At 39.8% G+C, this 13,742-nt stretch overlaps 1 protein-coding gene across 1 annotated transcript in view; it reads right to left on the reverse strand.

Moving 5' to 3' along the window:
* Positions 1–6,083: 6,083 nt before the first annotated feature.
* The window catches only part of OXCT1 (3-oxoacid CoA-transferase 1), a 121,704-nt gene continuing 114,045 nt past the window's right edge, over positions 6,084–13,742 (reverse strand). The window contains exon 17 of the mRNA XM_090038003.1: positions 6,084–9,644. Within this exon, the coding sequence (XP_089894129.1) occupies positions 9,597–9,644 (48 nt within the window). The 3' untranslated portion in view covers positions 6,084–9,596. The remainder of the gene's footprint in view (positions 9,645–13,742) is intronic.

Consider the following 13,742-nt stretch of genomic DNA (forward strand, 5'->3'; position numbering starts at 1 on the left):
TTGAAAATTTATTTTTTTAGAGATCTTTATTGAACAAGACACTTTTCTAGGCTGTTGCCTTGCCAAGCTTTTATATATTCTCGGACACATCTGACAGAATGTGCTAATTGCCCAGACTTCAAGGTTGTTTTCATATTATCCAAATCTTCCTGGAGCATATGGACAGTGAATGGCAATATCAGTCTTTAATTAATCACCAGCCTAACAACACAGGTGTAGCCCACCTCTCACTGTGCAAGAGTTGGGAACAACATCCTATTACCTGCAGATGGACCCAGTTTGTTCCTGGGAGTTGCTCTCACTGAATTGCTTTTATTGGTTGAGCAACATCTGACTTGACTTTTCACCTTGCTTATACTCAGACGATTTAAAGAGTCCCATTCTCCCTTTGATCTCATGCTTTGTACTTCCCTCATGGTTCTTTTTTTATTTTTTTTTATTTTTTTCAGCTAAGCAGTTTACTTTAGTTTTCTACCTGGAGTTGTCCTACCCAAAGGGCCGTATTTTCTAAGCCTCCATTTTTACAACTCTTCACTTGCATGTAAGAGACAGGGTGTAAATTGATTTGCTACGGTCAGTGGCAGCATCTCCATTCCCTGCTCTACACCTCATCTCCTATCTTCAGGAGTGAAAGACATGGAACCATCTATTTCAGAATAAGATCTTCATTTGAACATATGCCGCTATGCACATATAAAGCTTTGCTTCACATCTATTAACTACTCTTCTAATGTGTTCAGGTCACAGCTTTACAAACCTGGAGTTTGGGTTTTGTGCACCTAATACTGTGTCTTGTACACACAGGTAATATTCTATCATGTGCAAACCGTAATACTCAAAACTGTGTGTACCCATGTTCTGTAAGCACAGTGGGTTAGGCTGGATACTCTTTAGAAGAATTGGGCTACTTTACACAGCTGAGTACAGATACCAACAACTTGCTTTTTTACAATCTTATTACATTAACAGATCACATGGAGAAATCAAAGATGGCAAGTTTCTATGGAGCAAAAACAGCGGCAGATGTATACGGTTCTAGAGCCTCCACATTTCACCCGTACTTAGGGAGGGATCCTTTGCCCCAGCGTGATGCTGCACCTAATCGGGCAGTTAATAGGCTGTTAAGAATTGCCTCAGGTCTGGACATTGCATCTGAGTACTGTAACAGCTCAGTAGGATCCCTCAAATGCCACAAGGAGCATGTTACAGGTAAAGCCTTGGGCTAGGATGGATGTATAGGAGGCAAGAAGGAGCAGAGTTGTAGCTCCTAGTGCTGTGGGGTTTCTGGGAGGTGCTGTGGTCTAGCTGCTCTAAGTTAGGCAGCTCCTCAGGGCTATACAAAATGTGCCAGAGATCACAACAGTGCTGGGAACAGTTTCAGAAAGACGCAGCATGGTTTCAACCTACATAACTTCTTTCCCCTGCAATGAAATTTATTCTGTTTTGCATATTGTCCCACTGATATCAGACATGGAGCAAAAGGACAGTCTTATTTATTATACAAACAAAGAGCTTAACAAAGCGCACGTCAAACAAAACAGCAGGCAGCAACAAGAGATAAACACAATATGGAATAATGGCAGCTCCTAGCAACAGTGCATAACACATCTACATAGCCATACATAACACTCCTCCCCCAATAACAGAGTCCTTTAAGTATTTGGGCTGGACAGTGACTCACCTCATACAACCCAATTCAGGGGTTGGAGGCATCTCAGGGCAGATGGCAGTGAGCTGTTTCAAGCTCTCCTCGAGTCACTTTGGCAACTGAAGAATTGGACAGGTCTAGAACAGCTGATGGATGGACTCATAAGAACTGGCCCTGCTGGCAATACGATGTCTTTTAAATTTGTAGATGACATATCACTTGGAACTTGACCTTGCATTTGGTCATTTCTGTGAAGTGTCTTGTCATCTGGAGTCTTGGCCATGTATGACACTGACCTGGCAGCTTCAAAGACACCTTGTTTTACAAGATGATTGCTCTCTGCACCAGTTTTTGGATAGAGAGCAAAAACAAGCTTCATTCAAATTGATGCCAGAGATGGATCCAACATAAATGAAATGGGTGAGCCCTTGTAAACACCACACCCTTCTCCAAAAACTTTGTTGAATTCCTTTAAGACATCACATCTATTGAAGTATCTGTTGCAATACTGTGCATTCCAGTTAACTTAATGCCTGGTGCCGCAAAGCATTTTCCACCTAGCAAGCTTGTTCACTGTCCTTTTGCAATTACAAGGCAAAGAAACCCTGGATACTTTTCAAAATGGATGTTGATGCAACAGTCTCCTTTTGAGCCAACTATTTGTTTATTGTAGTCAGGCAAGTCCTGGTTTGCTTGGACCAACAGGAGGACAATTTTGAGGCCAGAGCAATTCACATGTTGCTTTTAAGACTAAGGCAAGCTTTAATCCTAAACCTACTTTCTTCAGTAGGAGGTGTGTTTCTACACTGTTGACAGATATGCTAGCATGGACATAAGTGAGTGGTCTATAGGCATAAGTCCTATTCAGGCCAGTCACAGTATTTGTAACACATGGCGCACCCTCCTGCTGGTACTTCTTTTCAGATGGCTTAACTTTTCATGATGTGTACAATTAATGTTACCCTTGTGCTTGCAGGGATAGCACTTGGCTTTATGGAATTGGCACGTGTCACATCTGTGGCTTCCACTGCAGCTATAGCAGTTTCCCAGGGATGAAGAATTTATTTTCTTGTGAGCTGGTGGAGAATTATTTGGAGAAGTCCTTTGGGATTGTACTTGGTAAGTCTCAGTCTCATTTTCACAGGTGACACTTGGTTCCCATTAAGTGGAGGAGCATGGTGAGCTAGTGCTTCTTGAACAATGGCAAATGTCAAGTTTTGCTATGTGAGGAATCTGCCTTATAAAGTGTCATCTTGAGCCTCACACAAGAGTTATGGCCCTTTGGGTAGGACAACTCCAGGTAGAAAACTAAAGTAAACTGCTTAGTTGCCCAAAAAAACCAAAAAAAAACCATGAGGGAAGTACAAAGCATGAGATCAAAGGGAGAATGGGACTCTCTAAATCATCTGAGTATAAGCAAGGTGTAAAGTCAAGTCAGATGTTGCTCAACCAATAAAAGCAATTCGGTGAGAGCAACTCCCAGGAACAAACTGGGTCCATCTGCAGGTAATAGGATGTTGTTCCCAACTCTTGCACAGTGAGAGGTGGGCTACACCTGTGTTGTTAGGCTGGTGATTGATTAAAGACTGATATTGCCATTCACTGTCCATATGCTCCAGGAAGATTTGGATAATATGAAAACAACCTTGAAGTCTGGGCAATTAGCACATTCTGTCAGATGTGTCCAAGAATATAGAAAAGCTTGGCAAGGTGATAGCCTAGAAAGGTGTCAACAGAGAGTGAAGACTAGTACCAAAAGTACAGTTCTCAGACAAAAAACTCAAGTCAGCTACATATCCTGTGACCTGTTACTTTGGTAGGTGAACTAGCTTTGGTTGAAATGGGACCAACATTTCAGATAGAGTCAGTGCAAAGTGATTTTTCAGTAGTGTGAGGATTTCATCATAGGACTTGCCACAGGATTTGGCCAGAGATATGAGTGAAGAAACCATGTCACAAACCTGTGAGCTGATGACACTACACATTTTTTATTAGCCTCAATAATCTCACCGTTTTCCAGGGGGATGAACTGGTCGTTGTAGGAGTCCCAGGATGATGATGTGGCCACATTAAACACTTCAATACAGACCAAGGTAACCATGTTACCACCCCATGGGAAGGAAAACCCTGGTCTGGACTTCCTGGTTGGTGCAGGCACCTTCTCCTTTGCAGCTCTCAGCATTTGCCAATCAGGATGAAACACTGGAGGCATTTCGTGCTCACTGAGATCTTGTCATTGTTGCTTAACTGAATGTCTCACAAGCAAAGCAGCTGGCAGAAGTGCATAATACGTATGCATTACTGTACATTCAATACATAATATTTTGTAAGATAGGTAGGACTCCAATGTCATGTGTCTACAACAGTGATTCTCAGCCAGGGTGCTATGGGATGCCACTCAGTATTGGCATTGTTAGGTATATAAACACCTCCACACGATTCACAAAATAAATCCAGAGATTTCAAATAAGAATCTACCCAAGACAACTACATATTTCAGCCTTCAGCAAAGGTAAAGATGTTATAAACAGGAAGGGGTCTCCCCTCCTCCACCCCCCCCCCAAAAAAACCCCCAAACAAACAACTAAACCCCAGTATGCAAGAAACTGGATGATTTACATTTTTCAGTCTTTTCTTCTGCCCCTGCGGCTGTTAAGTACCACTCAAACCTTTGCCTGAATGCCCTCCAATTCTCTGCTATATTGCCTGACAGTAGAAAGGCAGGCAGAGTTTGCGACACTTCCATAACCAACTATCCTTAGACTACAAGTGGAGGAAGATCACTTACAGTAGCCCTTGTCCTTCCTCTTGGTTGCACTGCCCCACTTGTTCTTAGGTTCCAACTTCTTCAGTTTGGATATTAAATTCTTTCAAGTTCCTTCTTGTAGTGATCACCAGGTTCAATAAGTGTAGACGTATGTGAATTAGATTAACTAAAACAATGGTGCTCAACCTTTCAGCACCATGAACAAGGTGAATGGATGGTCCATAGGCCCAATTCTGCATGGGGTTGGGCTCCATGCACCTGAATTCCTCCTTGTGCCACCTAAATTGTATCCCATGCAACTGGATCCTGCTTTATACTGCCTGTATAGGGCCCCATGCACCCAGATCCCCTCTGCACCAACCAGAGAAGGCCCTACACACCTGATCTAGTGTCTAGGGCTACAATATCTGCCCATGGGTCTCAAAATTTGGCAGCTGGGGAACAGCAATTAATGCTGCTATAGCTTCCCTACCAAATTTTTGGGCCATGGAGAGCCCTATGGACTGAATGATATGGCTCTGTGGGCCAGATTTAGCCCACAGGCTAGGGGTTCAGCCCTCCCAAACTAAACAATGAATTTTATTGTGGAGCTCTAGGCAACCTCTTCAGAAGCTTGGTCTCCCAACTAACACCTACTATCTAGCTGAGGAACCATCTCCCAATTCCCAAATCTTCTAAATTAGAAAGTGTCTCTAAATTATAACTTGTATCACTACACCCAGGGCTACTGCAACCTGTACAGGCTTGCTTCTGAGCTGTCTATACTCCTTTGTTTGCAGAGACAGTGTGGAGCAGAATTATTTCTCACCAGTGCTCTGAGGCTCACTCTAAAAACTGGATAAATGTAGCCCAAGACTTTTGCTCCTTAGTCAATTCCTGACATGCATTTTAGCTTAATTCTTAGGAGGAGGAAATGTGGGGGTCTTGCTGTGCAAAGAAGTGATTGAGAACTCTTATACCTGAGTGTTTGCCTCACACTTTTTAGCCAGCTTTTTTGTTTTGATACTGGAAACAGAAGGAATGTTCAGGAAAAAAATGTTTAAAAGGATGGGTCTACTGCACATAAATAGCATTTCCATCAGTCCATTTATCATTCACTGGGTAGCCTTTAGAATTCATCTTCATCTGGCAGGAGTAATGTCATAAAACACCATTTTTAGGCAGCAGAAGTACAGTGATACCAGTTCTTCAGTCCTTGGCTTGCTAGATTTATAAAACCTGAATCTTGTTATTTGTATAATACGTAAGAGGGAAAAAGACTGTTGCTATATTGTCATGTGGATGGGGTCTGTCATCTCCCCTTCCTTCTCATCATTTTTTCGATATGCTTACATTTGACTATACAGAATCACAAATCACTAAGGCAGTGAATTTGTTGTGGAGGATTGTACATCTTGCAGTTCATGTTGACCAAACCTGGGCATGAAAGGAAGCAAACCCCTTTGAGATCACTCAGATGATTAGGTTAGACTCAGTTACTGCTCCTCTGATTTTCATTCCTCCTCTTTATGAAACCCCTCCACCAACAGCTACTGTCCTGGTCTGAATACTCTGACATTCTTATTCCACATGCATTATACCAGACCAGAGTCTCTGGATTACTACAGATGCCTAATAGGAACTTTTGGGAATGTTTCTCAACACAAAAAAATAACAATACACATAACCTATTCTTGTACATCTTTATTTGTTACTGATTGTTTTGCAAGTACATAAAAAGGACTTTGACACATAGTTTACAGTACGATAGCCATTTATATTACCTTTTCTCTTTCTACTTTTTCAGGGACACTTGATCATGTTTGGTATCAAACAAAATAAAGAGAAATAAGTTAAGATGGAAAAAAAGCAAAAATGCTACTTTCTTCAATTCAAGGGCACAAGTTCTGTCTTGTGAAGTGAGGCCAGGCAGATAATGATCTCAGTGATATACCTTTAGACCTTACTTGCATTTTCAGACGTTATTGCCAGGGAGGAGAGAAAGGAGAGCCAGTCTCTCATCCCTGTGAAAGCTTTGATCACTGCTACCATCTCATTTGTATATTGCCAGAGGCACATCTAATACGAACGGCTTTGCTTGCTAGTAAAATCCAGTTTATACATTTGTATTCATCATGATAATACAAGTCTTGCCAAAAAAACATTAATATGGTTAGCTCCCTGGGTCACTTGATATTTTGCTAAGAATACCAATACTGTACTGTGATATGATGTTACCAAGGCAAATTGATAGTAAAGCAGCCAGATATCTGCACCACACTGAGAAACCTGGTTCCACTTTCCTCCCCATTCACCAATAAAACTCCATTGGCTTCAACGCTCTTGAATAACAATGATAAAAACATAAGGCAACTCAGGGCCATTGTGTTCAGCATGGGCACTCCAGTGCTAGAGACCCCTTCATAGTCTTGAGCAAGTGCAGATGTGTCCCAAATGCAATTTGCTGTACACAGTATAGGTGAAATATCTCCTTCCACAGCTAGGAAAACTGAGGCAGAGAGTGCCTTTTCCCAAGGCAACAAGTGGAGAACTGGGAAAACTAAGATTAGAATTCAGGAGCTATTGATCCCCTCCAAGTCCTTTGCTTGGGAACCTGATATACTGAACTCCAAGTTTCTGTTATATAGTTTCTCTTTATAACACCATTTTTAATGATAATTAAATTAATTATGGCCTGGGATCATCTCTCAAGGAGGCATAATTCTGGTCAGGAGTTTAGGGAGTGAAATAATATGCACTTGCTACTGCTGTCTGGAACTTACTGTGGCAAGCCATACAGTGGTGTTTATATGGAACATTTTACGCACCCTGCATCAAACAGACTGGCACTGACCTTACCGTAATGGGGTAAATTACAATAGCCCAGCATTTAATTTTCTAGATTTTCTTCAAGATTCCATTCATTATTTAAATAAATAGTCTTCTTCCTAGACAATCTGGGTCCAAAGTTCCCCCCAACCCCCACCCCCTTGCATAACATTTTATATATTCCCCCTTGAAAAACAGCATCTGCTATGAGAGTCCTCTAGTAAATATGTGAATAATGACTAGCGGGAACCCACTTATGACCCTGTCCATTCCTGAAAAGTCTCTCTTAACCAATCTTCTGCTATGGAGATAATGATAGCCACCCTTTTTACTTCACTGAGTCTACTCTCTCAACAGTGGATACTGTTAGTGCAGGGTCTTTGTGGATTAAATCTGTCTTAAAATCTTAGCTCAGAACTGTTTTATGCCAACCTACTGCACGCAAGTCTCCGCTATAACAGGACCCATGCTGAACAATCCCACAGAATTCTAGCTGGGAGTAATATTGTCAGTCCAATTCTTAGTTTTTCCTTTGCATCAGTATTAAATGGTCATGCTATTAATCAAAACCTTGTTTGAGAGCTGTTAACACAGAAGACCAACCCAAATTTAGAAACCAGATAAAAACTAGAGCTGTTTGGAAAACACACAGCAGGATTCTTACTTGTAGTTATCCTGAAGTGCTCTGTCCAGTGCCTCACAAATAAAATTAAATACCAGACAAAATTAGTTTTGCGTTTACCTTGACATACCAGTTGCAGAGTATTTTTCTTCCACAAATGACAACCTTTAGGACTTCTTGCTACATGAAAGCTGTGTCCTAGTATAGGTAATGTGGGGCAACTCCTTTAGCATAGGTGCAGTTATACCTGGATAATGGTGCTTATATTCCTTTATGGGAAGAAGGATAAGCTATTCTCTTGTATAGCACCTTTATACTGGGAAAACTGACCAGAGATTGTACCATTATTTCAATTATGACCATGATAGGAACTCACTGGATCCAAGGATTTGGGAGCTTCCAGCATACTCAAATGAATAGATGAAAAAACCATTGCATCTGGGGATAACACTATGCTTTGGTTAATGTAAATTTGCAGTTAACTGGGGGCTTATTTAATGACTCTAACAACTTGTAAATCGCATCCCATGCTATCATAGTTATACTGCTTAGTAACAAAATTGCAGTTCTCTGTAAATTTAATGGAAAAAGAAGAACCTTGTCAAACAGGAAGGTGCAAGGTTATTTTGATTGTCCTGTAGCTGTTGCATGTTCATTTTAGTTATTAGCAGTTTGGGTCCCAAGTACTTTTCTGCTCCCTGATTCAGCAAGGGCCAAGAACTTATTGTTTTAACTCTTTCCTTACAGGAAACTTGAACAGTTTAGGGAAAGGACCCATATCCCTGACACTTTCCTAAACACTTCGTGTCAAAACTTGGCTTTTGCCCTTCCTCCCCACCCATCCTTCTTTCTGTGACCTCATAGGCATAAGCCTATGTCCTACTGCAGCATCATTCAGCTCCTTTCTAATGACAGCTTGGATGAGAAGTGTTACTGGGATAGACTGAGTGGTTTCTGTAAGGAAACTTTAGGGTTATCACTTGTCTAAAGAAGGAGACTTATTTTCCATTCAAATTAGCCTCTTTCTGGATTGTACATTTATGAGTTTCACCAACTGCATACAGCAGGGTCATACTCTGGAAGGTGGACGCTAGCCTTGTTAGTAATGGTACATAAACACCACAGGACATTCAGAACTGAAGGCCTAATTGCTCCCACTATTCTCAGTGGGAGTTTGCCACTGATTTATATTTAAAAGGCCCCAAATTTTCCACAAATGGAAATAGAAGTCCCTATGCCAGATGTACCTTTGCAGTTCACTATAAACACAACAATCATTCCCCAGTGAAGCCAACAAATCCCTCACCATGAGTCAGAATCACCATGATAATTGCAATATTTCCACTCCAAATGATTGATTTGCTTATGTGACTTCAGTGCAGGCAGTTACAAGTTTGCATGATCATCAGTGCACACAGGTAGTGCCATACTTGTTTTACATTGTAACATCTGGCAGTATGATCACTTCTACAAGGCATTTTGAGCTAATGCTTATTAACAATCAAATTGTACAATGTTGTTATATAACATGATTAAATATTTAGGCATTCAATTTACCCTTTTAAACAAAATTAGTAATGTTATGTACGTAAAAATGCCATTTACACAGCTATTCATGGCTGGAGTGTGACTACATAGAAACTACTTACAAAGCCCTTTTAAAAAAAAACCCTATAATTGCAAAACAGACGTTGATTTCCTTTCATCAAACTCCCATTTGGAAACAGGGTCTCTGGAAAGTCAAGCCCAGGCTATGGTTCAGTTGAAATCTGTTTCATTGGTATGAGATCTGATGAAACCTAGTTAAAAGGAGAGAGAGGGAAGATTAAGAAAAGGCTACATACAGTAGTGCAAATGGGCTACCCCTCCCCCCAGCCCCGATTTCAGCAATATCTAGTGTAGCACACAATACTGCAGTCTCAGGTACCCCATCAGTGAGTTGTTCTTAATACACGAACAAAGCTGGGTGGGGGAGAAGGTGAAGCAATTTACAAAATACCCAAAGGCTAACAGGATGCAGTGGTCATGGAGCTAGCAGAACAGCACATAGACTGCACATAGACTCCCACTCTGTATAGTGAGTGCCACTAAACACCCAGCACCTGATTTATACCTTGCACACACTTGGTTCACACATGCAATTACTCTGATGCAGGCTAAGAAGAGGGACATGGGGGAAATCGTAAACATTTTTGATCTATTCATCTCTAAGAGAGACAATATTTGACTCAAAGAACTTCTGGTTGTGGTTAGTGATGTGACTTCCAGCATGAACACAAGACTATAAAGGAATTCTTAGCATAATTAAGCACCGTTACTCTAGAAGAGCCCAGCTCCTCCACCTGCTCCTTGTCAAACACTTGACAAAGAGTAGGCCTCCTGTCACAATGGGCCCAGACAGAAGGATTCCAAAGCTGGGTTGAAGAAAATCAATGCTTGGGATCTCCACAGCAGGGCCTATAAGCCAAGACCATTCCTGTTGCCAGCCTGATAACAGGCAGAAGCCTAGCACAAACAGCAAGGATGATCTAGATGTAATTGTTAATTGCTCATCTCGTTTAAGAGGCAAATCCTTCAGTATTTTGGGCGTAGATGATTAACATATTTCAGTGCAACCTCACACATTGCATTTTTTCTGCCTCTTCCTCCTACCTGTTTTATGTTATATGGAACCTGCTAACACAATTATAAAAGTATAGCTATAAAGGGTTGGCAGTCATTAACAACCTGTTGCCTGCAGAGCTGCACTTCACACTCTGCTGGATTTCTTGAACTATTTTTCCTCAATCTACAATAAATCATCATTTACATCCAGTTCTATGTGGGAGCTACTGCTAAGTAAAGCTGGGTCCACAGAATGTATATTTGTGAAGAATGTTAAGGAAAAGTCTTGGGGGAAAGAAAGAGGCACTGTATCTTGATTTTTCAGACCTCTGAGAAGCACGTTATGCATGCACAGCTCTACTGAAATCAACAAAAATAGTGGAACAGGGAGAAACTCTGCTAAGGATGAAGCAGCATGTAGACCTGCACTTCTAACAATGCCAAAATTCATTTCCTATGAGTGGAGGTTGTGCAACTGCTATCATGGTTTTCAATATCAATCCAGTTTTGCATTTTCCATTTGAATGAGTGTACTCCATGAAAATTAACATGGGAACATGTGAAATTACATCTAACCCCTGTGTCCACCACCATTCATTCCCATGAAGGGGCTAATTCCCAAGAGGTGTTGAGGCCCTGTGGCTCCTACCAAGGACAGTGAGGACTGCAGGTTCTCCATACCACATTTAATGAGGCCTATATTTCACTGCTTGCTATGAATGAATAAAACTGAAAGATGATTAAAGCAGCTGGTGAGGATGGCTTGTGGCTGGAAATCAGGGAGTAATCAAGTTTGAAATGCACGGAGTTTCTGGGATCACTGGCTTAAATCCCAGTGGTTTCAGTCACATAAATACATAAGTATGTATGTGAGTGAGAGCAAGTTCTTGATCTGTCCTTCAGATGTCTGCTTTACATGCACGTCAAAAACCACAGAGCATTTTGGTTAAGATCCCTATATCTATAGTCAAAAACTGCCCTTCCTACTTCCAAGGTTGTAACAGGATTTAATTACCTACAATTCCTCAGTGCAGAAGAAGTGGCACTGCAGGACCTCAAGGCACAGTCAATATAACATTTTTGTAGTGTCTGGGCTTAAGGGCCCTTTGTAGATTGATAAAATAATGTTAAAAATGCTGCTGCTTGGAACATGCTGCAGGAAAGCACTAACTGAACAGTGACATTTTCTCCTATGTGAAAAACATCCCAGGTATAAGCAGCCATATTAAAAAAAAAATCACCTCTGCAGGAGAATGAACTCTATTTCTTACAGCTGCATTAGTAAAATATTAACATAAACATTGTGCTAAGGAAGAATCACTTGAAATTAAATACCTCCTTCTATTTGTACTCCCTCTACCCTGTACAGCATTTCTGTTTCTGAAGATGACAAATTTTGAAAACCCAGTTGTAAAGCTAGTAAGTGCTGATGTAAACCCCCAATAGCCCTACCAACAAATGAAGGGGTAGGTAGCTATAGCTAATCTCTTTCCACTATTTACACTGCCATTTTGATGAGGGAGAAAAAGGATGCATATACTCTAGAAGTATGCTGAATTATTTTTTAAAGATGAAATAAAAATTAAAATGTTAAGTAATAATATTAAATAAAATATCATTTTATAAAATATTAAACAATACAAATAATATAAAATAAAATGTTAAACTAACAAAAAGAATAAGAAAATACCAGCCAACCCCCTTAAAATTACCTCTGCATGGTTGGGTGCCCATTCATTACACGAATGAAAGGTTGCTCTACCTTGCTACCTGGAAACTATTTTTACTTTCAGATAGAGGCCATTACTAAAGACCATTTTTAGACTCAGTCTTTGTACAAAACTGCCTTTAGCAAAGTGAGTTTCACAGCTGGAAGCAGGTGACAAGGACAAAACACAGATTTCACATTTAAAATAGACTCTATCATTTTTTAAATTTAGGTAACATTTCTTTGAATCAAAACCTTATACAATTTGATGAGTGTCCAAACTTTTGTTTTGTTTTTTTTCCCTTGGTGGCTTGAACTTGGACAGTTCAATTTCTTTTTAACCGGAAAGCTGAGCGATTGATATTCAACCATAAAATATTAAGTTCATTTTTAACTGCACTATTTTTTAGCTTGATACTAACTTTTGTTGTCTCTTTGTATCTCTACTGTTGAATTTAACTTTCACAGGAGAAGAGGGAAGCTGAAACTTATGCAGATAGACTTGCCTTGCCTATTTTATGAGATACATTTACAAATATATGATTTTTTATTCTTTTCTCTTACAGTCTCATCAAAGCTATAAACCAGTATAAGCCAAAACAGATTACCCTGCCAAGTTGATCTATAAGCTAGGTGGGAGCAGATCTGATTTAAGTATACAAGATAAGCCAATACTTTGTCTTCACAGCCTAGAGAAATCCAGGGTGAATTATTTTTTTATATAATAAAGATTGGCAACTCTAAGTCACTTTTCCCTTAGCATGTGGCTGCAGTGAATGTCCTCTAGGAAAGGTTTTTTCAAGCAAGTAAACAGACTGTGAAAATAAGAATGCACAATCAAACCTCTCTCAAAGAAATCACGGTGTTATTAAAAACTTGTCTCTCTCTCTCTCTCTCTAAATATATATAAATGCTTTCTCTCTATATATATATAAATGCATACACACACACACTTTTATTTATTTATATATATATAAATAAAAATAAAAACACACATCTATACATATATATGCATACACACACTTTATGACATAATGTATTATATAATATATATAAATAATATATAGATATGTTTATGTTACACACACACACACATATATATTAGACAGCATTTTAATGACACAGGGATTTCTCTGAGAGAGAGGTAGAGGCAGCACCCAGTTTTCATCAATATAAAATTAAGTGCAAATGTACAGTCACCCCTTAAAGTCTCAGTTTAAACAGATAAATGGAACATATGAGTTATTTTATCTAAATGCTTTCTGTGGCCATTGCAAGAAACAGCCACCCCTAGAAATGTTCCACTCCATAATCTTATTTTCCTTTAGTTCTGGTGAAAACTGTACTCCTTCCCTGGCCCAATAAACCACATGACAATTCTGCTTTCCTTATACCAGGGTAATATAATTGAAGTCACTGCCAACACAGTGATATTTCCTTTGTGCACAGCATTACTGAAAGTGGAGAACTGTTTCATAGGAAATTTTAAAAAGTAAGGTTCAAAGATAGTTTCAATTATGTGCTTTGTGAACAACAAATTATGCAGCAAAGTGGTTTTTATATCACCTTCTTACACTCTGCCCAC

The sequence above is a fragment of the Crocodylus siamensis genome, chromosome 3 (assembly GCF_052110815.1).
Source record: "Crocodylus siamensis isolate JL-2025a chromosome 3, ASM5211081v1, whole genome shotgun sequence".
Classification (NCBI taxonomy): domain Eukaryota; kingdom Metazoa; phylum Chordata; order Crocodylia; family Crocodylidae; genus Crocodylus; species Crocodylus siamensis.